Below are 23,969 nucleotides of genomic sequence, written 5' to 3'. Positions count from 1 at the left end.
TGCAAAAGAGGACAAAATCCTGCTCATGCATGATATGTTGCGCCCTTTGCAAATGATGAATCAACCTCGCTAGATGTATGTTTTATTCGTCAAAATTAATAGCTCGCTAGACCGTCCCTTTTACCCAATCCAAAAAGCTTTTTTTTTTTTCTTTCACCTCCGTATTAGATATACCAAAGCCTCAAAACAGCGTCCCTTGGAAGAATTCCGATTCAATAAATCACCAGTAAGTTCCCGAAATTGACGGTAGGATAGAAGAAGAATCTCAGGCTTTGGTTGAAAAAACAAAACAAAACAACAGGCCTGCGGAAACTGCTCTGCGGAAACATAATGCCAAATGTACCATGAATACAAGTATCTGAATGGTAGCACATCAAGGAATGATAGCATGGGCTCAAAAAGAAAGAACATAGCATGAATAGAGGGAGATAAGCTAAGAATAAGCGACTTTCCCGGGTATCGTACCAAGAATATCCCAGGAATCAAAATCTGGAGCCACATGTGCAACGTGAGCAAGACAGGCAATCGTCCCCAAAGCCAAAGAAAAAAAATAAGAAGAGAAGAAAAAGTTGAAGCAATCGTCCCAAATTAACGCCGATGCCGCCCATTTGGATGGATTGGCCATTTATTAGCCCCCTATTTTCAAAAAGAGAAGAGGAAATAAAAGAATAGAGAAAAGAACAGGTCGAAAGGAATTCCTGTGCGTTTCCCTCCACCAGATGCTGGGCTCCATGCTGTGGTGATGGTATCGCATCGCAGGACTACTGCCCCGGAAAACCTTCCATGATGAAAGTCTGGGAAGTACCGCTATGAGAGTGCAAGACCAAGTTGTCTTGACCGCGAGATGCTGCAGGAGGCTTCCCCAACAAGTTGATACAAATCTGGGAGATGATATTCAAAATGCGAGAGGCTCGGTTAGACCAATCGCCACGGAAAAACAAGAAAAATTTCGAGACCGCGGTGATCATATCCCCGCACCCTGCGCTCATCTGTCGAGAAGATTCGAATGCCTGTGGCTGTGAAGATCGAGATATCATCAACAAGGCGGAGGCGTATGACCGTAGAAAACATGGTGTTGGTCAGAGTGGATCCAACGGGTATCAGTGGCTGGTATGTTAGGTAGATAGAAAGTGAGGTAGGGAGGTGGACGGCACCGAAAGGTGTCCGTCCGCACGCAAACCCCAGTCTCAGGCTGGCAGTGGCACGTGATGAATCTGTTATATATGATCAACGTAGAACAGAAGCTTCTCGTTTCGTTGCATGGCATATATCAGATCTTGATCGTTCATCAAGGCAAGCTTTCCATTTGTTATGTCGTCCTTGTATGAAAGCTGCACCTCTTCGCCGGGCTGAATCCTGAGCCGCTCGGTGATCTTGTCAAAAAGCTCTCGGAATTGGATATCCGAAGGCACTCTTATGGCTATCAAGTCGCCGTTGTAGCTTAGTTTCACTTTCATGAAAGCACCAGCCTGTGGAATTCCGGGGGAAAGCGAAGCCTGAGAAGGCTGAGAAAGTGACGATGTCTGACGCATCATTTGGGGCTGACCACTAAGTCCCCGTTGCTGACCGGGAGCTAAATTGTTGTTATTGTAGCCGCCCGTGCTCAAGTTGTTCCGTGATGACTGTTGTGAGATTCCGCCATTTGGTGAATCCGGCGAAGATTGTTGTGACCCGCCCGACATGCGATACTCGTCTTCTTCTCCATTCGCGTCCATCTCATAATCGCCTTCTCGGGGTGCAAAGAATTGCTTCACCAAGTTGCACCGAGATATGTACGTGGGCTGTGCAAGCAGGTTTTTGACATATGCATCAAGATTGTGCAGACGACCCTCAGTGATAGCGTCAGTCACGTAGTTAACGGGGCCGGGCATGTACGGGAGGGTTCGCTTTTGTGTTCCCGTGTTGCCCGCCTCGGCAGGGAACTCGGTCAGGAGCGCAATCTGGAAGTCATAAAAGTCTTCGTAGTATCTCGAGAGCTCGTACTTGCGCCCATCTTCAAGAATAGCCTCAATGACGAACCAATACTTTTCCTCGGCAAAACAGTAACGCGGGATGCTGGCTTGAACAGGAGCGTATAATTGAGTCGAAGGCTTGGGCGTTGGGTAGGCATTTTGGGGTTGCATGGTCTGCTGCTGTTGGGTGTTTCTTTGAGAGTTGTATCCAGACTGCTGTTGCGGCGGCTGCTGCTGCTGAGGCTGAGGCTGAGGCTGCTGTTGTTGCTGCTGCTGTTTCCAATCATGTTAGCAAAGATTTTACGATTGATTTCCCGACACATCCGGACGTAAAGAGGATACACAATGCGGCTTACAAGTTTGCCATTGAGCTGCCCCTGGCTCGAGCGACTGTCTGCAGGTTGCAGACTCATGCGGTCCATGCCTTGCTCGATGGACTGCTGCTGCTGCTGAGGAGCGCCTCCAACCTCAAACTTGCCCAGAGTGATGCTGCTGTTCTTATACTCGGCGGCCATCTTCTTCCATTCCTCAACCCTCGGAATCCCAGCTCGCCGTACAGCTCCCTCGGGATCAGGCACGGGAGTGTTGGATGCCATGTCTCGTATCTCAATGAAAGAAACAGGTATCAACCCTGGACCTCCCAACCTCCCAATAGGTTTCGCCACAAACCATTCCGGGTTTGACTGGGCAATGACTATAATGGCTTCACCCGCCTGTGCTTGGAGTTCGTCTGCACGTTCTGCTTGAAAGTCGTACATGACTATGCCATACACCATGGCACCCGACTTGCCTGACTTGGAGTCCCTATTGCTGAACCCAGGGGTCGATGGGACCGGAGCTGATGTCTCGGCATATCCGGAATCATGATCTGGGTTCTTTGACGGCACAGGCCCAGACGTGCGTGTGACGGACGTGTCTGATTGCGCACTATCCCTTTCTGTGCGACCAAGGGCCTGGAAGAAAGCAACCGGTACCAATCCGCGAGCATCTGGAAGCGCAGGGTTGCAAGCTTCGTACCAATCTGTATCGTTCTCTCTCCCTATCACGTGGAAGAAGTCGCCGCGCGAGAAGCTTAGTTCTTGAGTAGATTGGGCTTCGTAGTCGTAGAGAGCGCGGATGACCTGATAATTCGTGTCAGTTCAAGCTTCTTCAGGAGAGATCCAATCCCCGCTGTGGGGGTTAGCTAGTCATGGGGCGTAGACTTTCGACCAACCTTCTTTGGCGGCACAATGGCAACAGCAGACTTTGGGGCTATGGATATCTGTGGCTGCTTGTCCTTGTCACCCTTGATAGATCGCCGTAAGGCCTTGATTGCGCGTATGTTAGTTAGCATCCTGGTGTGTTATGCGATATCTGCGAATACAAAGAACTGAGCGACACCAGACGATTATGACTCGGAGGTTACCAAATCGGTCTGTGGACGTTGCTCGATACGGCGGGTGTAGAGAAGAGCACATGGCTAAGGATAACAAAACCAAAAGGAAGTTATATATGAAATGCAGCAAACAAAAGGAAACAACATCTTTAGTAAAATAGTGCAAGGGTATCTTATAAAAAGTTAGGGAATGGGTGGAATAAGGTGCACAAAAATGCCGGATGGGTTGGTTGATCAAGTGAGTAAGAATAGGCAAGACACGAGTGACTGTTCTTGGCACCGGTCTTCCGACAACACGATCACTTGCTGTCCAAATCTGGGTAATCAAAGCCAGGCAATTGTGTATTATGACCGCAGGAAAGGGGTGGAAACGGGGCTCGGCTCCCGCAGCTGCCGACGTACCTTCATCGTGGAATATGCAAGAGGTAGCTGAAGAGGCCTCCTAGCAGAAACAAGGTCGCAGCCCGTGTAGATGGCAAGGCGAGAGGCGTTGGCAAACTCGGGTTACGCCGACTCAGAAGTGCTGGCCGATGCGCGAAGTTGGCACTTGGAGGCAAAGATGCGTGCGACCGAGAACGTCTGAGGCGAGTTGCAGATTCCCGAGATGTACTCGCCCGGTAGTTAATCGTCTAGACCTTTTTTGTGGGTTTGAGCGTGAATTTGGATGCTACGCCGCGGAGCTCCCAAGGGTCTTGCAAGCGCAGGAAATGAGAAAACCGTACGTTCAGCGTTTGCGTGCAGTTCTGACCGTTGTGGCTTTTTTTTTTTCCCTTCCCCCTCCAGTCGTTTGTTTTCGTCTTGTTCGTTTCCCTGGCCGCCTATTTATTACGGCGAGACCTCAACACGCTTGCGTCTTTGTGTGCATGTGTTGTCAAGATGCGTCAACTATTCAATGTGCGTCACCCGCCGTCCTTGTCTTTGTTCGCCGCCGGTCAACAATATCCTCCTTTTCTTGCTCTGTGAAACCGCTACAGATATGCACTACACTGCCGTTTCGCCAGCCTTGCTGTTTATGGCGCGATTGAATATAGTCACGCGGGGGCGCGGGGCCTCGATGTAGTCGCAGACGGTCGCCGTTGAGGGTTTGAAAACGTCGCGCAAGTCGTCGTCGTGATTGTTGGCGCGAGCAAAGTCGTTGGAGTGTGGTTGCAGGCGAGCCGGAGCGTGCAGGCTTGGGCGGAGGGAAAAGAATGGCGGCAATGTGAGGGGAAGATTAGGAGCAGACTAAATGTGGGAAGGAGGCACATATGGGCGGGGGCCAGGCGGGCGAGCAGTCGACTAGGGAGGGTGGACTAGGCAGGATAAGTTAGGTTAATTGGGGACTTGGACTTGCAGGGAGTGAGTCGGAAGCATTGAGCCTGGGCAGGGCACCAGCAGACCCGAGCACACCAGAATTGGTAACCAGGCCAGGGTGCAGGTTGGATTGATAGGATGGATGGGGGCCGGGGTTCGTGGCGGGTCTTTTTGGGCCTGATGTCAAGTCAAGCTCCTTGTCGGGCTAGCAAGACAATACAGTAATAAATGTTTGCACCTGATCAAAGTATTGCGTGTGTACGTACATACCTACATACCTAGGTAGGTACTGTAAGGTACATTACATTACATACATGCGACTGTACTGTATTTAGGTACTTTCTCATCACATTAAGTCCCTTGCATGGAACTTTGTAACATAGAGACTATTTCCAGGATCCAGCTGGTAAGCCAAGCAGCCGGACGCCGGTTGCGAATGAAAACGCTCGCTTTGCTAGAACCTAGTTGATTGAAGTTGAAGTCAGGAGCGATGGAAGATTGAACGGTTTGGCGAGTGAATGTGAACGAGGAGCTGGACTTGGGATTACTTCCACTAAACTGGACTAATTAGTAGCGAGGTGAAGTTGCGTACTGGAGGGTACGTAGAGGTTGTGTTCGTTGTTGGTGTTTGGATTGACGACCTCCATGCGTCGTGCACACCACACCCTCCTTCCATTCATCATCCCACACCCCCTTCCCTGTTTCTCACTCACTCCCACAAGGGTGGTGTGTTGTTTCCAGCTTACCAAGTAATTATTTTATTGTCCGTACTCCGGGCGTCAGGCACTGCGTACCAATTCCGTATGCGCATGCATCCAGCCTCGTCTATTCGACCCGCTTGGTGAAATCGGGTCTTTTTTTTTTTTTTTTTTAGGAAAACAAAAGATAATCAAAAAATCAATCGACCTTTTTTTTTTTGTCCGCATCATCAGCGCCCGGAGCATCCTTGCAAAACCGTCCAGCAGTAACTTCTCAGCCTCTATCACTCAGTAAACTAGAGAAAAAGAAACATTGAAAACAAACGAAACTGCACGATACTTTTTCACCTGAGGGGCTGGTTTCCCAAATCTTGACCTCGGTGACGTGAGCGCCACCTACTTGTGCATGTTGTTCCGGCTTCTCTAGACTTAGGTGAAGAAGCTAGGTGGCTAACACCCACGTTGCAGCCACCCGTCAGGCTTAGCTAGCAACAAAACGAGACAAACGAAAGGAAGGTCCTTAGCTACCTTATTTCCTAGCATAGGTATATATCTCAATCGATCTATATATCTAACTAAGTTTTGCCTGAGAAAGACATCAAACATTGGATCTTATCCCTGGAACTACACAACAAGCAGAAACATAAGTGTGATTGAAGTACATGAGCTGAGGACCGTATTCAACCCTAGATGATGTGACTAAAGATAGAGACGATACAACGATAGAGACTACTTTCTCACCAGTTATTAGACTATCTATCTATATACGTGCTACCTTGCTACTACGAAGTACATATTAACAGACGGGACGTTAGCGTTCGTCCACCTCGCTCGGACTGCTTGGCGGGCTGGCGTTGCAAGGGCAGGGGGTCCTTGCCAGGGCTCGCCAGTGCTCACTAGCGCCACTGGAATGTGCCGGGCGAGGCTTTTTTTTTCTTTTCCTCTTTTTTTTTTTTCTCTTTGAACAATTTGTCCCAGATATATTTCGCAAGCAATTATTCAGAACCTCTGACCTCTGAGTAGTTGTTGCACCATCGTACCTGGGTTCCCAAAGTGCCTTTGCGGTAGCAACAACAAACAGGAAAAAAAGAAAAGTCATGTATCAATCGTCTCCCAAATCTCATACCTACCATATATTGTACTTGTGACTATATGCGTATCCAGGTAGGTACACGCATCTCTCATGCATGTGCGTGCATGCAAGGCATAACAAGCATCTATGCATATGGGGTCCGATTGGGGCCACTTTAGTTTGTGTACCTAGGTACTCAGTACCTAAGTACTGCAGCTGAATGAAAATCGATCCCCTCCCATGGAGGGGGAAGGGGCAAAACAAGAGTCAAGATCAAAGTAACGGTTACTACTCCTCCAACTAGACTAGCCTAGCTCCAGATAGTAAGGGTCTCCGACCTTGGAGGCTCAGCGCAAATGCCACGGACAGGGCCGACCATTTCGCTCCCCTGCCCGCTTCTGTACCTGCAGCTCATCATGTTCCGAAATGTTGCACGTCAGAAAGAAGTGCATCATCTACTTTGTCGCCATAGCTGCCTTGTGGTAAGGTACCTTTTGTACCACGCTACCTTCGGCGGTGCGTTTCGGCAAGGAATCGTTGGCTGAGGTCTCTATTTATTTATTTAATTCCTTTTTTCTTTTTCTCTGAGGAACCAAGATCGATGCTTTGTAATCTACAATACCAGATGTAAAACTTCCTACACGCACAGCTGATAGATAAGATAAATGCTTTAGTAGCTAGGGAAGGTAGGTAAGTTGACCTAGGTACTCAAATCGCAAATAAATAGGCCAATCGGATTCAGGCAAGCGTCGTCGCAAGCAGTGGCTATTAGTATATACATAGTAAACACCAAAACTTATCTTGTCAAAAGTTACCACGAGGAGAAAAAGAGGAGAGTGCACGGATGCGATTCAAGAGGCACGATTATCAGGCGACATCCAGCCTAGCGGAGGAAAGCCCGCCCATTCGCATCTCCGCAGCAACTATGCATACAGCACGTACTGTAACGCCTACCGGGAGCATATTAGAGAGGTCGCGCTCGGATCACAGGATGGCACTCCCATAGTCTGATGCCGGGAGCGGGGAATTGATGAGGCCCGTGTTTCCTTTTACTACGTACGAAGTACAAGGACACACCCAAAAAAAAAAAAAAAAAAAAAAAGAGGGAACACGCCCCAAGCTCTATCCATGCGGATCGTTTAGGTTACAGTGGCAGATCCATCCGGGCTTGGGTTGGGCATCAATTCCCTAGAGACGACCAACCCATACAGTATATATAGATATATTAGGTATCATTGATCATACTCGTTCGTTCAATCCATATTCCGAAGAGATTGGATGGTAATGCATTCCGTCCCAAATTCTATTTTCTCCGTCCGTATACGTGCCCTCACTCATTCCCTCCTCCGCTCTTCAGGTATCTGCCAGCCAACGTATTTCGTTATTGGCACCTGTTAAACCTGTGAGTCATGAAATGCAAGTAATGCAAGGGACAGCACGAAAAATACGACTGAGGTGCAGACGGCCAAGATTCGGGGCATTGGCCAAGGCCCGTTTAGCCAAGCTTTCATCGACCTAGGTAAGTTCGCTGGGTTCGGTGCGGGTACTGGTTTGCGGGTGGGTGCGGGTGGGCGTTCCCCCGTTCGCCATTGCAGGGTTAGTGGTTGTGGTAACGCGTTCAGGACGGTACGGCTGGCACTGTAAATAGCGCACTAATTGCCACTCGTGGCATATTAATATGTACAGTACCTACTGTACAGTGAGCCCTTTACCTGCTGGCGGAGGCGATTTTTTTACCGCGGACTAGGTTCGGGTGGTTCAACAGTGCTTGTTCGCCGGGACCATGCAAATCACGGTCGTGGCAAACCCACTACGTCCTAGGCAAAATCATGCATCCCACTTTTGCCAGAGCAGAGATATGCACCCTCCATTTTTACCCAATGGTTTTTCTTTTTTTGATCTTGTCACACCCCGCCTCGGCCAGCAGACACAGTGGAGTTTGGAGGCTGAGTACAGAATGTCAAAGTATGTACAGCGAATGACCTACCGCACCGCAAGGTACGAATACCTCACCTTGACCCCCCCCCAAATCATATTACCAAAGATTGCCCTATCGCATCATGTTCCTGTTCACGTCACGCAAGACATGAAAAGAAAAATAGATCAACACTTCAGACGCGCCGAGGCTTCACAACTTTTTTTTTTTAATTTTTTATTTTATTTTTTTGTGCCGTCGTCGCGCCCACGTTTTGGAAACACGGAGGTATTAGTTCAGGGCATACTTCCTCCATGTTTGAATAAAACCATCCGAGCCTTCGTCAGAGTGAGTGAGCACAGAGCAAGACGAGGCACTTTGTCCCGTTTTGAAAACAAAAGGGGTAAACTCACTCCATGTCTCGTTCAGTTTGTCGCCGCAGTAAGTTTGGTTACCTTAGTTATTACTGATTTGGTACCTTATACAATATTCTCACTAGGCAATACTTACTTTGGCTGGGGGGAGGGGGGTTTCTTTTTCTTTTTCTTTCCTTTCCCTTTTTTTGCTTCTATTTTTTTCCCTATCTATTATCTTTTCTTAATCGCATCCGTCATCTCTGCAACTAGGTACGTTATTATAGTTGTCACGCCATTGTCTTGCCGTCTCGAAGGACCTACCTAGAATGGCGTTTATGCGGAAGTAATGATCTGAAGCTGTTATCAAGGTGCCTGGAGATCTCAGCAATAGAAGGTTGGACTGAACCAAACACTATCAATCACCTCGGCAGATAAGATAGACAGGAGAAGAGCTATGCTAGGCCTAGTATTGTCCCCACAGCCCGACAGACAGCACATTCTGGAACGCAAAGCCCGTGATCGATCAGCGCGCAAATCCTTAAGACGTGGCTGTTTATGCATTAAAGACGGACGGGTGACTTCTGTCTTTCAACCAACAGTCCGATTTCATTATTTTTTTAAATTCTTTTTTATTCTTTTATAGTAAACAGCTGGCCTTTCGTCTGTCGCCTTCTCTCTTCTCTGGGTAAGCAGTCATACATCAATATACCTACCTACTTGACCTATTTTCCATCTTGTCTGAATGTACATGTAGCATAAGTCCTGACATCATATCGCACACAATGTACGTGAGCGATTAACAAGCAGCAGACTAGTTCTAGATTAGATATAGATCCAATGGAAAAATGGAAAATATTCAAGGAATTGCAAGGTTAGTACCCCATATTTTTATGCCTTCCGATTACAGACCCTATCTCTTCCCCGCGCATAACATAATTTCATGCCCTGGGTCTCGAGGAAGGTCGGATCCAGGCCTTCCGATCGCCAACGTCACTACTTGAAACCCTTCACGTCTCCGGCATTCAAGAGTCGCGCAAATCGACGAGGACCCCGGCGAACTATCACTGGGGTTTTGTTTTGACGTATTCTTTTCTTGGCCTGGGCCCGGGTGGCCCACACTTGGAAGAAAAGAACATTTCTTGATCACCTCCGGCTATACCTAGCCTCGTTCCCTGTTAAGGGGTCCTGGCTTCCTGTGTGCCATGAGTACTTAACCCGTGAGATCCCGTCATTCATCACTATTCTTTTATTGGTTCATAGCGGCCCCTCATGACTGCTTGACGTGGACAAGGTCATAACTCAAAGTTTGAATGTAATGTATTCAGGTATTGGTTCATGGTATAGTCGTAACAAAGGTACCACCAAGACAGAATATACCCCAAAATTTTCGCCAACGCCAGTGAGAACACCTAACAAAAAAAATACGCAAACGCATGCAGGAGGCGACTAGCTCTCTCGTTGCCGAAAAATTATAGAAGGAAAAAAAGAAGAAGAGAAATAAAACAAAAACGCCGTAGACCACAATCTCGAACCAGTTCACACCCAGTTTAACTGTAGTGCTGCCAAATGACGGCGCTCCACAATGAGTCGAGATGCAGGCCTGAGGGCCTGTGGCAAGGTGCCTGACCTGAGTCGCATAAATTTGTCCCCCCGAACTTGCAAGAAACCCGTCGAAGTCGCTCAGAACAGGCTGGCTGATGCTTGTTACCAAGTCCTGCACCCAAACTCCAATCTTGAAGAGCTTGAATAAAAAAAAAACCCCTCGAGTCCAGTCCCTCGACTTGGTCCGCAGAGAACAATCCATTAATATTCATGTAAAATCCCATCCCGGTCTCTTTTGATATTTGGACTTGCGATACCACGGACCAAGCCGAGGAACAGACCGAGAGTTTCAATATCGTCCTTCTTCTACCGATCAACATGGGAATCAGGTGAAGATCTTATTAAAACGTCTGAATATGCGACCAGCGTGGAAATGTGCATGACAACCAACCGTCATGTCAATGCTTGCGTGGTTGTTTGAAATTATGGACTTTGAAGTGAAAAAAAAGTGACGGAAGAATAACAGGCAGATATGATAGCCAGCCTCATCATATTTGGCCTTTGATGTCGACTCTACGGAAAGCCTCTGCCCTCAAGGCTTCGAAACGCTGACCAGCCTTGCCGGTAGCAAAGGCGATGTGATCGGGCCGCTCTTCGAGGAGATCTTGGCCATTATGGTCAATAATAAATTGCACAGCCTCCGCGTCGGATTCGAAACCAAGTTCTTCGGTGACGAATCGAAGATTCACGTCAGGTTTATACCTATTGCTGCCAGTTAGTGACTAGGGGAAGCCGAAAGAAATCAAATACAGGGTGCAAGGGAAACTCACGCTCTGCAGATGTTACAAAGAGCTGCAAGACGCTCACGGCCAACAAACATATCCATCAGGTAGGCACCCATATTTGGCGTGTCCAGGTACAGCTGGAAGAATCGATGGTAGTTGCCCAAGGCCAAGGCTGAGCGCACGTTGAGGGCATGTTTCAAAGGCCTCTCCTCTTTCTCTGCTGGGGTTAGATCTGCCATAGCATCGTTCAAGGCTGAACGATTGGCAGTGTGAATGAAATACAAAATACGATAGGCTTTGAACTCGAGGGGATTGCCTTTCAGACCCAGCTGGTACAAAGCACGCAGCTGAGTCTGACACTGATTATACTCACCCAAATCCCCTTTTTCCAAAGCAATGCGCGCGTGTATCTCGTATACGGAAACTGTGAACTCGTTCTTGATATGTTGCACGGTAAGGTCCTGGCGCAAGGACTTGAACTGATCGCAAATATATGAGTAGTTGGACTCCTTCCTCCACTTCTTCTTCAGCAGGTCAAGGGTTTGGTGAAGGATCGGCTCAGGCCGCACTTGAGAAATGACGGGTGGTCCGGTAAGACGGAGGTAACGCTTTTCAAGCGTTTGGCATGTTCCGACAATAGGCCCATCTGAAGGAGGCGGGCTGGGAGAACGGTACGTCGACTTGTAGCCTCCATCGAATCGGCGTTGACGCTTCTCCAGCTGCTTTTGGAACTTACTCATAGCAGCCTTGTTTGATGATGCTCCGGGGGCAGGACGCTTGTCGGTTGTTTGATACGAAACGCGACTCTCCAGCGGATTGCTCTTTGCTGACTGCCATGGTGCTACGGCGCCAGGCAGGCCACCTGAGGACATGTCGCTGGACTTCCTCTTCTTCTGGGTAGGGGTTGCAACATTCCATGCCGTGTTGGGGAGAGCTACCGTCGTGGACATTAACGAAGCGAGGCGCTCTTGCTTGATCAGCTCCTGGGGGAGGGGGTATTTATCCCAATCCGTAGTGTACATAACACCGGTTTGGTGAGCATTCGATATCGTCTCCTTCAACTTGGCCTCCATCTCGGTACGGTCAACGGTATGGTCCATATTGTCAGGCAGGAAAGATCTAGCAACATATTGTCGAACGGAAAGGGGCCAGTCAATCTTTTTTGATTGCTCAGCCGGTTGAGCGGCTGTCTCGGTAGTTGTGGACGTGGCTCCTGAATGTGACGAGTAAGAGGTTCCTTGTGATGGGGAGTACGAGTGCTGGGCAGGAGCTACAGGCCCGAAGGATTGCCGAACTGATACAGAGGTGTAGGCTGGGGCGGCATTCGGTGCTGAGGATTATCTCACGGTCAGCTCTCGCCGCATACAGCCCGATCGACCGATATTTTACTTTGCAAAAGCTCATAGATGTTGAGAATAATTGAACTAACCAGGAGAATACGATGCATATGCATGTGGTATGCCAGCAGCCTGGCTCCAAGATGTGTTGGGCATCATGGTAGCAGGATACAACCGCAAAGCGGCTTGCAATAGGGCCAGTGGAGATCAAAGGGTTAGTAGTGGTAATAGTAGTAGTAGTAGCAGGCTTTTCGAGTCAAGCTGGATTTGATGACCGAAGAGGGCAGAAAATCGAGGATGCGAAGAAATTCGGTGACAGGTGAGCACAGAGGCTGATGGGAGATCAGATGGGGACAAAAATGGGGGATGGTTGAGGGTTGGGTTGGGAGAAGCAAAGTCGTGTCAGAATGAGAACGGGAAGAGGTGCGATGAGAAATGATGTTTATGCTTTGCTAAAAGTGCAGACTCGTGGGTTGCAGGAGTGGAGGCTAGAACCTTTGGTGTGCAGAAGTGCGAAATGGGCCGTGCCCCCATGAATCCGTAGTTGGTTTAGTGCACATTCTCTCCGACTGCCTTATGTAATAATGTAAAACAACAAAACCCCCACCACCCGCGGGTGAGTTTAATTGGTGCTGATCGGGTGATCCTCGGTGGATGCGAGCCGAGCGGTGCTGTACCCTGTCCAAGCACGAGGCAGTGGAGGCTTCCCATGACGAGCAAGCCAGGGAGGAAGTCCAATCCACGAGGCCAGGTCCGTATTACTCCCGCCGCTCCGACGTGACGTGTTTACTGGATTGCAGTCGAGGCGACCACTACGCTTCAGCCAGCTCGCGCCGAATGTTTCTCAAGCAAATTGATCTCACAACCGCGCTCCGGCCCTCATATCTGCCAGACGAAGTGCTACTATGCCTCCAGGATAATGTGGGGCTTTACGAGGGGTGAGCTGGGCCCCTCCAAACTCTCTGCATCCGTTACCTTATATCGCAATCGCGTCGCATTCATCGTTGTAACCAAGGGCTCGTCGTTTGGTGCTGATTTATTTCCATTTTCCCTGCAATCTCAAGAAAGTACAAGCTGCCCAATCAGCAGAACGGACAGGTCTACCTGACATCACACCGCATCTGCTATGTCGACAAGAATGAGCCGAGAAAGCACTCGGTCGCCCTCGATCTGAAGGATGTAGAGCGATACGAGTTCTATGCCGGCTTCCTCAAGTCGTCTGCAAAGATCACGCTGGTACCAAAGCCCACCAAAAGACGCTCGGGACTGCTCCAGCAATCCAGATCTCCCGGGTCCCAATCCCCACGAACCAGCGGTGCTGCAACCCCGATACCGAGGCCTGCCAGCACCCCAAGGTCTCTGGCGCTCGACAGCCCTGCGCCAAACACCACGGCGACATGGGTCTGTACCATTTGTAGCTTTTCGAATCCTGTGCCGTCAAACTTTGATCCTGGAACCGCGAACGCCCATACTCCGCTTCCGCCATGTTTGGCGTGCGGGATCAAGCCGGCCTTGACGCACGTTCTCAAGGCCGCCATCTCTAATGCGGCCAGCCGACCTATTCTGGCAGCGCCCCTTCCTTTGCGACCGCAGGCGCGGCCACTGTCTGCCACGCACGGTTCTGGTCAGGATTTACTCGGCCCTGGAGCGAAGAGTGGTTCGACTCCGACAGCGGATCCTGAGGCGTCGTTTCAATGTCCTCGCTGCACCTTTCTGAACCACCCCTCGTTGATGTCGTGTGAGATATGTGGTGCTCCGCTGGTATCTCAAGGTGTTCCCGCCGAGTTAACAGCGGCGGATGATCGGGTAGATTCTCCAGGGCCTTTTCTGACCCCGGTTGGTAACTTGCCTGGCGTCGAAAATCCAGAAAGTGTCAAGCTATCATTCCGTGGTGGCGGAGAGAAGATATTCTACGAGCGCCTCAAGGGTTCAATGGCACAACGCAAGTGGCTTTTACAAGATGCACCCCCAATACCCAGGTCCTTGCGAGGCGGTGCGGTCGATCCAGAAGGCGGTCCTTCGGGCAGGGGTGCCTCCAACGAACGTATCAAGACAGCAGGCATTGCCGGCCTCGAGAAACGGGGTATTGATCTACGAAAGAATAACGAACTGGTGATCGGCAGTGCCTTTGAAGATCTCGAGGCTCTAATGGCTTCGGCGAAGGATATAGTCGCGCTGGCTGAATCATTTGCTCGACAAGCAAATAGCGGTGGTGCATCTTCTGAAGCGAATGCCATTTTGGCCGAGTCAGCGACCCAGCTAGGCTTGGTTACCACCAAGGACACGGTCGGCGGAAGTAGCTCAGAATCTCTGTATATCTCTGAGCTGGCGAGGAACCTGGCCGAATTCCTAACTGATGACGCAAGGGGAGTGTTGCGGAAGGCGGGCGGAATAATAAGTTTGGTGGATCTGTGGGCTATGTTCAACCGAGCACGTGGAGGTGTGGAATTGGTGAGCCCCATGGATCTTGAGAAGGCAGTGAGGCAGTGGGAGACCCTGCAGCTTCCCGTTCGACTGCGAATTTTCAAGAGCGGAGTTATGGCAGCACAAGGTGCCGACAGAACAGATGAGAGCATAATCAAGGCTATCCTGGGTTGGCTGCGAGATTTACACGAGATACCCCCAGATCATGAAGTGTCCTGGAATTGGCGCGAGTTTGGTCGAGGAGTGACCGCGCAGGATGCTGCAGAGCGGTTCGGTTGGAGCATTGGCGTGGCCGAAGAGGAGCTTGAGATGGCAGAGGAGCGTGGCGTCCTCTGCCGCGAGGAGGGTATTGAGGGCTTGAAGTTCTGGGAGAACCATATCGATACTGGTGAGGGCCTATCTCCAGGCCAACTGGAAGCAAAGGCAGCCAAAGAGGCTCAGGCCAGGATCTACAAGGCTCTGAAGCAGACAGGCATGCTGTAGAGACATGGGGCTGACTTTCTGAGTGTGTGATAAGGCTTGGAAAGACGTGAGCAATACAATGTGATAAAAGCAAAACGATATGTTTGATCCCTTGTTAACACTATCATTATGTCTATGCCCGCATTCAAGCTGTTCTATTGCGCAGGGTGTGTTCCGTAGACACTTCCCAAGCCAAATTTCAAGGATGTCTTAACACTAGAAGAAAATGCAGCCCCGGGAAAAATCAACCCAACGCCTTTTCATGCCCTTTAACATGTATACCGTGAGGTGCAACGGCACAAGCCATTCGTTGCGATGGCGCTCATATCGAAAATCAAAATAAACATTACAGATAGCCTCCAGCGCCCACCCAAAAGAGAAAAAAAGAACCAGAGAAGTGTGGAAAATCAAGAAAGGTTGGCGGATAGAATATGGGGAAGGAGGTTGGATCAGGGCCTGGATGCACTAGGTAAGCTTCTCCATGAACTGCCTCCGAACCTTGAAGTTGACCACACCTCCTATTCCGAAGGCAGGCACGATTCTGCAAACGCGAGCACATGAACTTATAGCCCAGTTGCTCCGTACAGAGGCCCAGCGCTCAGCCCAGGTTGGGGAACCTGAACGAGCGCAGGTTGGGCGGTTGTAGAGATCGAGGCCGAGGAGGTGCGGCGGAGTGCTAATGATTTGAATGGCGGCTGGGGCTGCAAACTGAGCCAGCGTCTGTCCACTGACATGCTTCTTGAAGCCGTCCGATAGATGGTTGTTAAGGTACGGTGCCAATATGATGGGGAGATTAAATGAGGCGAAGATGGTGACGGCATCCCGCATGGTAAAGAGTAGGTAAGAAGGCAGCGGTACCGGCCGTGGGGTTGCACCAGGCGGACCAAACATGCGGGCGAAGACCTGGTCCTTGTATATACCAAGGCCAGTGTTGGCAGTGGAAGAAGCGACAAACTTGGCAGTCCCCGAGGTGACAAGTGTCGCAGGCTTGTTTTTGACCGTCGACGTTGCTGTGTCGAGTGTGTTGGCTGTGAGGTAGGTTCCGCCGTATGTCATACAGATTAAAGCAAATGGTCGCGCGAAAATAATCGTTTGCGGTCTCTTGATTAGGTTGACGAGGGAACTCTTGATAGATTCTACCAGGGACCGTCGTCCGGATGCATTCTCCATTATAGACCTGAAGTTATAAAGTAAACGGGTTTCGTTAGCTTGGGTCCGTCAAAGTCAACCCGCTTCGCTAAACAACTCAGTTCAGACTCTTGTGTGGTTTTCTCTCTTACCTATCAATAATTGAAATCAGTGGTGCTACCATGGTGGCAGCAGCGGCCGCTGAGATAGCATCGGCAGTGAGGCGCCATCCGAGATTTTTGGTGTTCCATACGCGCTGCGACTTTGAAGATGACGTCGGCATGTCAGGCTTGGAAAATGTAACAGGCGATGATACTACAGCTGCAGCTGCTGTTGCTGCAACTATGGCTGCTTGCTTGCGACCGGTACCCGTATTTCCGTTCATGTTGCCGTCGATGTTTCCGTGCGATTGAGAAGGCCAGCCTGTGAAGCCTCTTCCACCTGTGCGACCTCAAAAAGTCCAGGTTGCGCCGATTAGACTCCTGGTTACAGGCAGAGACTAGCCTGGGCTTGCGCAACACCAGAACGAACGAATGGGATTGTTGGACAAGAGCACGAAAAGCCCAGGGTAGCGCAGCGTCAGTTCTGGTAGGTGGGCTCGCGGCCAAAAATAATTGCTTATGCAGAGCGACAGTGGAAACTAAACTCGATAAAACAAAGGGCAGTGAACGTTGCCATCATATGAGCCACAGCCTTGTTGTTTTATCCTGGTTGTGTTGTATACTTCGTCACTGACGACAAGCTCAATCGCTGTGGCTTTTTTTTTTTTTTTCAGGTTGGTTCCCTGCAGATCATGTTATGGTTTTTGCGCGTTGGAGAACACTTGCGGGTGACTCGGAAGCGCTACGAAAAATGACGGCTCATCCTCTTGTCTAGCTAGGCGACCGATGTCGGCATGAAATCCGCAATCAGATGCCACCCCTGTCCTAACCAATTTACTTGAGTGGGATTTGTTTACATCGCACGGGAAACAGTTTGTCTAGGAGATTTAATGGAAAATCCCAGCTTTTGATGCAAGAGCATGTTTTGGCCTTTACTAAGAAAAGCAGCTTTGTTCCATATCTAGCTAGTCCATATATCCAGTAAATTTTAACCATGACCGTTATGACGGCATACCTAGCTGCTGGTAGCAGATACGAATATCCGATTAATGCATCCATCCCATGATGCCCGTTGCCATCTGATCTCTTACGAAGGAAGTACCTATTTGCAGCACGGAGACAAGGCCGGAGGACGGGCTCTGTCGGCGGAGTTCAGGAAATGACGTGCCCACCATAACCATCCAATGGTCAGCAGGTAAACAAAAATGCTTGCTCGTAGCACAAAGGGGTGCAGGGTGGGCTCGAGCCTAAAGCGAAATCCAGGCACTACCTAGACTCGTTTTCAGGGTCTGATGTACTCGGTAACCTACCTTACCTACCCTGTATCAAACCCCGGCCGGCTACTGCGTTGGATTCCAAACAGCTTTCTATCGGCTGATCTGAACGTCACCAAAACAATTCCTTCCTAGCATCAAGAACCTGTCTAGGTATCAAAGTGCATTGGGTATATAAGCTGTGCCAAGCTATGCACCTATTTGGACTCCACCACACGGCTATCCTCTTCCCGGTGCTAAAGTGTTCTCAGGAACTTCTATATTGTGGGTTAAGATATGCTTGTCGGATTTCTTTTTCGACAGAGCAGACTGGCGGGATTCTCACTGTCTGTGTATATATTGAGGCGGATCTATGCTTTCCGCCTTTCATCCTTACTTGCTAATAACATTTGTATTCTTTAATATACAGCGCATAGAATTATCTGAATAACGTCTTCGTCAGGATCCGTTTGCGAAGCCTCAGGTTTCTATTCAACAGTTTCCGAGCTCAAACACAACAAGGTGGACGTATCCTCGAGTGAATGGTGAGAATTTCAGAGTTCGCAATTTGATGTTGCAGACTCACCAGCTTTGGACATTCGATTCGTCGATCTGGTGGATGAAGAATATCACCTCGGAAAAAATTGCTCAGCATTTTGTTGTCAGCAACTAGTGACCTTGTAGTCATTACCCGGATTCACATGTGAGCTATTCAAAAGATTTGTCTCTTGATTCCTGACGAACATTAAAGCCAATTGAAGTCTCTTGAGCAAAAGCAGAACTCCTGCGGGTGACTGGTCCACACAAAGATGTACAACCGACGGGAGCCACAATGGTCAAGACCAAAGCCTAGCGCCATAGCCATACTGACCTCAGCTAGCACTGGAAGTTGCCCAGTTGGTGAATGACACTCATCGACTTTGTCAGGAATCCATGACGTATCACCAATTGTACGGAAGTGAAACGGTCCAACAGCATCGACTTCTATTAACGACATGGCGTCGTCTATAAATTTACACGGGCTCAAATGGCCATGATTGTGGTATGCTTCTTCCCTGGGGTGGTACCGCTCCGTGGTAATGCTCGTCTCAGTGCTTTCCTTCACTCTTCCCCTTGCCAGAGTTGTCCTCGAGGAACTTCCTGTAGAACGTGCGTCTCGGTTAGTCGCTTGATCAAGTAGCCTGGCAGCCAATTGGCAGTTCGAAATGTTTGAGGAGGACGATACGGACTTGATGAAATCGGCTTCGTCGGACGAAGCAGCATTTATCGGGGGAGTAGTGCCCGCCTTGGGGACCTTGCTCGGGCCGCTCAAGCTGGCGTAAACACCGCCGAACATGGCGGTCAGGACACCCATCGCCAACTGGATAATGGTAAACGTCAGCGTTGATAATTCAATGGCTTGAGGCGCAATCGGCCAATTCGCTTCCACGTTTTGATCGCGTATGCCGACGACTGCCCTCCACATCTCCGGATAACGACAGGGAGGTCATACATAGTGCGATCCAACCTTGCGGCCGGCGATCTGGTAGTACTGGACCATCTTGAGAGCTGAGCGAAAAATTGAGGCGAGCGGGAAGATATTCGTCGAGGTGTTGAAGTTTGATACAAGGGACTCGACGGTGGTTGGCTTTCGCGTTCAGCTTCGAGCTCGGATAGCCTCAAAGCTCCGCACAGATTGCTCCTTGCTGCTGACTAAGGCAATTCTGACTCAGCAACACGTGCTTGTGTGCCAACAGCAACAGCGACTGGCGAGGCTGTTGCAATTGCTTTTCGTAGGTGGATCCACCGCGGGAACAACTGGGACTGTCTGTGACGTAGACATGGTTTCCTAGACGGGAGCTCTCTAACTGTTCCGACTACTCCGCGATTATATGCGACTAGACAGCTCTCTCATCACCACCCCGCGAGTTTACCACATTATAAAGTCGTTCGACATTTGGATCTTCAAACCTAACTTGAAATCAAACTCAACAAAATGTGGTGGTCGAACAGCAACAAAGAGCCCGAAAAGTCCCCCAAATCGGAGGTGGCATCATCTTCATCTAAAGACACAGCTCCGACCAAAGATGGATCGAGCAAGGCTTTCGATCCAAACTCACTCCCGGAAAGGCAAAAGCTCAAGCCGTCCCTACAAAAGATTGTAGATCAAGCCGACAGGGAAGACAACTTTTACGACCAGCTTGTGGATGGCTAGTAAGGCTGCCGCACTTTCATGCGAGCGTGCTGCTAGGTGCTGTGCCTAACCATTTTTAAGGGCATGTTACTAACATATTCTGATACCTCGGTTTACAGTGCTCCAGAATCAACGGAATCGAACGTTCGATATGCAGGATATGCTGCGCGCCTGCGCACCATCATGTTGTCGGCTCATCGCTATGTTGCGTACACCTCAGATATTGGCGAATCTTTCAGGCCTGTAGCCCACCCTTACCTCGTCAAAGGCGCTTACGGCGTCTCGTGGCTCTACATTCTTGGAGACGTCAGCCACGAGGGCTACAAGGCGTACTGGCAAAATCAGCGGACGCGCAACCCACAGATCGCCTTGACAGCTCATCAGCAGAGGATACTAGGATCGGATGCCACCTCCGCATCTCCAACCAATCTTGAGCCTGGTGTAGTCACACCTCTAGAGGACTATCGCACAGTAATGGCCCAGCGAGCTATCTTTCAGAGCTTGGCGAGTATGGGCTTGCCGGCTTTCACCATCCACAGCGTGGTAAGGTATTCCGGTCGAGCCTTGAAGGAGGTCAAAAACAAGAACATTAGGACATGGGCCCCCATCGGTCTTGGATTAGCCGTTGTTCCATTCCTGCCATCGTTGTTCGACAAACCTGTAGAGGATGCGGTAGAGTGGACCTTCCACAAGGCATTTGCGACTGTTGGCGGCAAACAGTATGTCCAATCTCCCTTTTTTGTCTCCTGACGCACGTGCTCAGTCTAACCCGCATTACGTTTGTAGGACTGTTGGAGATGCCCCTGCTACGGGCAGGGAACGGCAACTGACCGAGAAGGTAAAGGAGAAGGAGCTCTAGATGTAGGTTCTACAGGGTGTATGATGAACGGTGTGTCGAACTTTGATGCTCTGCATTTGACAAGTACATATATACCCGCTTGTTGATGATATATAGCTACGCTACTCAAAATTAAATAATATGAAAAGAAACCGTGACCGACGCCTCGCCAATGCAGCTCAAAACAGATGATAAAAGTCTCAGAAAATGAAATGGACAAGGAACAATGAAGCGAAACCTCGTTCACATTTCTATAAGTTCTTGAGGCGGCCCAACGCCACGAAGAAGAACAATTGTGTTCCCACTTACTAGCGCCGATCCGACCTTCTCGTTAAACTCCAATAGCCGACCACCTTCAACGTGGAACACGCGCAGCTTGTCACGCTCCGACTCGGACTGGTTGTTGACGTTTTGTATTTGCAAACTTTTGGCGGCGGCATCCAGAACCCGGCCTATAACCCAGTCCTGGCTGTAGAAGAACTGACCCTTTGACAGCTTGGCAACTGTAGTTTCGGCCTCGGCCTCAACGTACAGGTATACTCGCTTCTCCGGAGGTACCTTGTCGTCGCCCTTGGCGGTCTTCTTTAGGTTGTTCACAGCAATCATACGCTGGGCTGCGCTCGACGGTTTGGGCTTTGGCAGTGCCCGCCCGGCCTCCTCCTTCTTCTTGGTTCCCCAGGCCCTCAGCCGGCTCAAGGCCGAGCGCGCCTTGTCGGCCGCATTCTCGACGTGGTGCTGCGCCGCGGGGCGTGCGCCGATGGGCACGAGGTTCTTGCAGTTGTGCTCCTCCTGCATCCTGTGCTTGAGGCAATAGTCTCGGTTGCACGTCGAGCAGTGCACCCCGGGGACCAGGCCCGTGCCGATGGTGGTTTTGCAATCCGGTGAGGCGCATGGCTTCTTGGTGACGTTGTCGTTGAGCATCCTGCCCTCTCCGGCCGTGGGTCGCGTGAGGGCGGCCTTCCGTTTCCTCTCGGCCCAGGCGCCGGCCTTGGCGCACTTGTGGGCCGTCTCGGTGCGGTGGTCACCGCAATAGTAGTGGCCGCATGATTGGCAGAGGAAGGGGAGGAAGTCGAGCTGGTTGCAGTATTCGGCCTCGCAGTGCTTGCCGATGAGTTCTACGTTTCCCACCGAGCCCTCTCGGTTGTTCTGCACCATCTTTACGTATGAGGTCTCGTCGCTCGTCGGGGGGTTGTTGGATGAGGAAGAGGCTGCCATCTTTGCGGCTTTGTCTTCAGGGAGCGACGGAACATATATGGGTGTTTGTAGCGTAGCGAAAGTTGGTAATCCAAAGTTGTGTGTTGGGGAATGAGTGGCGTAGTGGGTGGCGGAATGCGAGATGCGACTCGGTCTGGTCTAGGTTGAAAACATACGCAAGGTAAATATGTAACAAGGCTACTTAAGGTATCTAGCAAACTTGTGTCGTGGCCAGGTATCCGAAGCATGCGATGTGGGAGGCTGATGCGGCCCATGGTGCCTGGCTACCTTACCTAGCCTGGACTGAACTCAATGGACCCACCTGTCAAGGCCAAGACCAACTTCTTCGGGATTGATTGATAATGTGACAAACGATTGCTGGCATGTCCTAGAAGAATCTATTATTTCATTGTAAGCGTCGATTTTTAACGCGAGCTACGCATTGGTGCACAAAATGGCTCCGATGACTAGAATTAGTTTGATAGGTTATTGTTCTTATAGTTTAGGTCTGTGAACATAATCATATTCAGTAGGACTCAATCTTAACAGCCATTTCGCCAGTGGAACCCATTCGAGTTGCCAGCACCATAAGATGCTCAATTGATTGAGTTCGAGTCCGTTATTTTACCATTACCAGAACACATCTAAAATCCCAGAGAAATTCAGCTTCGCATTCAGCAAGGCTTCCAAGGTCGCTGTACTCCGACTGCTTTGATCAAATAACATGTTCAGCCCTGATGGAGAGTGACGTCCTCAGTGACAAATACTCTCTGGAGGCATCGTGATTCCCCGCCCTGTGGAGACAAGGGTCTCCATCCTGCGGGGGAGGGGCGAAATCGGACAGCTCCAAGCATATGTACGTACGGGAGCTTGGAGGAGAAAAAAAAAAAATCGCGACAACGCGCGCAGACCTTGTTTATACGGAGAAAAGCCAACCTGCTAATAAGCCAAAACAAAAACAAAACTCGCACCTTTTATTACCCACATATACAAACCCAGATTTTACCATGGCAAAGAAGCGAGCAAGAGAGGCAGACGGCCAAAGCGGATCTGCTGCTGGTGCGAGCGGGGATAAGATGGACGAGGACGACAGCATGGACGAAGATGTAAATGCGCCCAAACCCAAAGACTCGGGCGAAGCTTTGAAAGACATGTATGCTGACAGGAAACCATCAGGACTTTGATGTGGTGAACGTCGAATTCGAGTGGTTCAACTTTGACCCTGAGATTGACTTCCATGGTGTGAAGGCCCTGGTGCGACAACTCCTCGACGTCGACTCGCAACTGTTCGATCTATCTGCCCTTGCCGATGTAATATTGTCACAGCACACCATCGGATCGACCGTCAAGGTCGACGGCAAAGAAACTGATGCATACGCCTTCCTGACGGCGCTCAACCTGCACGAGAACCGCGACAAAGCACCTGTGGCTGCACTCACCAAGTACATAGCCGAGAAGGCAGCGGGAAGCCAATCTCTCGCCGTGATTCACGAATTGCTTGCATCCGGCAAACACGTCGGCCTTATTCTAGCAGACCGTCTCATCAATGTTCCGTCGGAGATAGCACCACCTATGTATTCAATGCTCATTGACGAGATAGAGGCTGCTGTCGAGGACAAGGAGCCGTACGAGTTTTCGCACTACCTAATTCTTTCCAAGACATATACCGAGGTCGAGTCAAATCTCGAGGTCGAAGAGAGGAAAAAGAAAAAGGCCAAGGAGGAGGCACCTTTCTTTTATTTCCATCCGGAAGACGAGGTACTTCAGAAACATGCCCTGGCATATGGCGGCTTCCCCTACACTAAATCGGATGAATCTGTGGCCGACAGCAAGAGAGCTTTCCAGGAGATGGGGGTCAAGACGCAGGGACACATGATTTTGATTGAGGCGGGTAAATTCCAAGGGGCTGTCAAGGCCATTGGCGATTATCTCAGCCCACCATCTTAGGCCAAACAAAAAGAAGAAGAAAGTCCGTTGACAACGAAAGGTTCCGGCGCTGGCCCATCATGTATACGACTATGTGTGTGAATTGACGGTTTTCTCAATACCGAGACCCTCCAACAGGGCAGCG

The 23,969-nt window shown here is 50.0% G+C and overlaps 8 protein-coding genes across 8 annotated transcripts; 3 read left to right on the top strand and 5 right to left on the bottom strand.

The window, feature by feature from the left end:
* Positions 1-68: 68 nt before the first annotated feature.
* Positions 69-4,648, bottom strand: PgNI_03791 (uncharacterized protein). Its single transcript, XM_031123844.1, has 4 exons — positions 3,730-4,648; positions 3,166-3,258; positions 2,309-3,073; positions 69-2,225 (listed from the first exon to the last, which is right to left on the bottom strand). Exons 1-4 carry the CDS (start codon positions 3,733-3,735, stop codon positions 1,218-1,220), a joined length of 1,872 nt encoding a protein of 623 aa, XP_030985100.1. The 5' UTR covers positions 3,736-4,648; the 3' UTR covers positions 69-1,217.
* Positions 4,649-9,960: 5,312 nt separating this feature from the next.
* On the bottom strand, positions 9,961-12,814 carry PgNI_03790 (uncharacterized protein). The gene is made up of 3 exons (XM_031123843.1): positions 12,418-12,814; positions 11,034-12,318; positions 9,961-10,965 (listed from the first exon to the last, which is right to left on the bottom strand). Exons 1-3 carry the CDS (start codon positions 12,482-12,484, stop codon positions 10,752-10,754), a joined length of 1,566 nt encoding a protein of 521 aa, XP_030985099.1. The 5' UTR covers positions 12,485-12,814; the 3' UTR covers positions 9,961-10,751.
* Positions 12,815-13,026: 212 nt separating this feature from the next.
* Positions 13,027-15,302, top strand: PgNI_03789 (uncharacterized protein). Its single transcript, XM_031123842.1, has 2 exons — positions 13,027-13,263; positions 13,390-15,302. Exons 1-2 carry the CDS (start codon positions 13,163-13,165, stop codon positions 15,230-15,232), a joined length of 1,944 nt encoding a protein of 647 aa, XP_030983932.1. The 5' UTR covers positions 13,027-13,162; the 3' UTR covers positions 15,233-15,302.
* A 5-nt stretch (positions 15,303-15,307) lies between these two features.
* On the bottom strand, positions 15,308-17,111 carry PgNI_03788 (uncharacterized protein). The gene is made up of 2 exons (XM_031123841.1): positions 16,492-17,111; positions 15,308-16,388 (listed from the first exon to the last, which is right to left on the bottom strand). Exons 1-2 carry the CDS (start codon positions 16,722-16,724, stop codon positions 15,677-15,679), a joined length of 945 nt encoding a protein of 314 aa, XP_030983933.1. The 5' UTR covers positions 16,725-17,111; the 3' UTR covers positions 15,308-15,676.
* A 1,289-nt stretch (positions 17,112-18,400) lies between these two features.
* On the bottom strand, positions 18,401-19,318 carry PgNI_03787 (uncharacterized protein). Its single transcript, XM_031123840.1, has 3 exons — positions 19,186-19,318; positions 18,923-19,053; positions 18,401-18,833 (listed from the first exon to the last, which is right to left on the bottom strand). Exons 1-3 carry the CDS (start codon positions 19,231-19,233, stop codon positions 18,782-18,784), a joined length of 231 nt encoding a protein of 76 aa, XP_030983940.1. The 5' UTR covers positions 19,234-19,318; the 3' UTR covers positions 18,401-18,781.
* Positions 19,319-19,522: 204 nt separating this feature from the next.
* PgNI_03785 (uncharacterized protein) lies at positions 19,523-22,123 on the top strand. The gene is made up of 3 exons (XM_031123838.1): positions 19,523-19,886; positions 19,986-20,585; positions 20,653-22,123. Exons 1-3 carry the CDS (start codon positions 19,669-19,671, stop codon positions 20,723-20,725), a joined length of 891 nt encoding a protein of 296 aa, XP_030983938.1. The 5' UTR covers positions 19,523-19,668; the 3' UTR covers positions 20,726-22,123.
* On the bottom strand, positions 20,948-21,919 carry PgNI_03786 (uncharacterized protein; the record flags this gene model as incomplete). The annotated part of the gene is made up of 1 exon (XM_031123839.1): positions 20,948-21,919. The coding sequence occupies one exon, from the start codon at positions 21,917-21,919 to the stop codon at positions 20,948-20,950; it is 972 nt and encodes a 323-aa protein (XP_030983941.1).
* A 675-nt stretch (positions 22,124-22,798) lies between the features above and the next one.
* PgNI_03784 (uncharacterized protein) lies at positions 22,799-23,845 on the top strand (the record flags this gene model as incomplete). Its single annotated transcript, XM_031123837.1, has 2 exons — positions 22,799-23,004; positions 23,075-23,845. The coding sequence occupies exons 1-2, from the start codon at positions 22,906-22,908 to the stop codon at positions 23,843-23,845; spliced, it is 870 nt and encodes a 289-aa protein (XP_030983939.1). The 5' UTR covers positions 22,799-22,905.
* Between the last annotated feature and the right edge of the window lie 124 nt (positions 23,846-23,969).

Source organism: Pyricularia grisea (assembly GCF_004355905.1).
Source record: "Pyricularia grisea strain NI907 chromosome Unknown Pyricularia_grisea_NI907_Scaffold_2, whole genome shotgun sequence".
NCBI lineage: Eukaryota > Fungi > Ascomycota > Sordariomycetes > Magnaporthales > Pyriculariaceae > Pyricularia > Pyricularia grisea.
The sequence above is the reverse complement of the archived record's forward strand: the minus strand, read 5'-3'. Positions and strand labels throughout refer to the sequence as shown.

What these genes read in the sequence shown, in the direction of transcription:
- PgNI_03791 (XM_031123844.1), bottom strand. An exon ending in CCATTGTGCCGCCAAAGAAG is followed by an intron (nt 3,074 to 3,165) that starts GTTGGTCGAAAG and finishes ACGAATTATCAG; the next exon opens with GTCATCCGCGCTCTCTACGA. An exon ending in GGCAGCTCAATGGCAAACTT is followed by an intron (nt 2,226 to 2,308) that starts GTAAGCCGCATT and finishes GATTGGAAACAG; the next exon opens with CAGCAGCAACAACAGCAGCC.
- PgNI_03790 (XM_031123843.1), bottom strand. Translation starts at nt 12,484, where the DNA reads ATGATGCCCAACACATCTTGGAGCCAGGCTGCTGGCATACCACATGCA. An exon ending in ATATGCATCGTATTCTCCTG is followed by an intron (nt 12,319 to 12,417) that starts GTTAGTTCAATT and finishes GATAATCCTCAG; the next exon opens with CACCGAATGCCGCCCCAGCC. An exon ending in CTTTGTAACATCTGCAGAGC is followed by an intron (nt 10,966 to 11,033) that starts GTGAGTTTCCCT and finishes TGGCAGCAATAG; the next exon opens with GTATAAACCTGACGTGAATC.
- PgNI_03789 (XM_031123842.1), top strand. Translation starts at nt 13,163, where the DNA reads ATGTTTCTCAAGCAAATTGATCTCACAACCGCGCTCCGGCCCTCATAT. An exon ending in AATGTGGGGCTTTACGAGGG is followed by an intron (nt 13,264 to 13,389) that starts GTGAGCTGGGCC and finishes TGCAATCTCAAG; the next exon opens with AAAGTACAAGCTGCCCAATC.
- PgNI_03788 (XM_031123841.1), bottom strand. Translation starts at nt 16,724, where the DNA reads ATGAACGGAAATACGGGTACCGGTCGCAAGCAAGCAGCCATAGTTGCA. An exon ending in CTGATTTCAATTATTGATAG is followed by an intron (nt 16,389 to 16,491) that starts GTAAGAGAGAAA and finishes TTATAACTTCAG; the next exon opens with GTCTATAATGGAGAATGCAT.
- PgNI_03787 (XM_031123840.1), bottom strand. Translation starts at nt 19,233, where the DNA reads ATGGTCCAGTACTACCAGATCGCCGGCCGCAAGGTTGGATCGCACTAT. An exon ending in GCAAGGTTGGATCGCACTAT is followed by an intron (nt 19,054 to 19,185) that starts GTATGACCTCCC and finishes ACCATTATCCAG; the next exon opens with TTGGCGATGGGTGTCCTGAC. An exon ending in GACGAAGCCGATTTCATCAA is followed by an intron (nt 18,834 to 18,922) that starts GTCCGTATCGTC and finishes CACGTTCTACAG; the next exon opens with GAAGTTCCTCGAGGACAACT.
- PgNI_03785 (XM_031123838.1), top strand. Translation starts at nt 19,669, where the DNA reads ATGTGGTGGTCGAACAGCAACAAAGAGCCCGAAAAGTCCCCCAAATCG. An exon ending in GACCAGCTTGTGGATGGCTA is followed by an intron (nt 19,887 to 19,985) that starts GTAAGGCTGCCG and finishes CTCGGTTTACAG; the next exon opens with TGCTCCAGAATCAACGGAAT. An exon ending in GCGACTGTTGGCGGCAAACA is followed by an intron (nt 20,586 to 20,652) that starts GTATGTCCAATC and finishes TTACGTTTGTAG; the next exon opens with GACTGTTGGAGATGCCCCTG.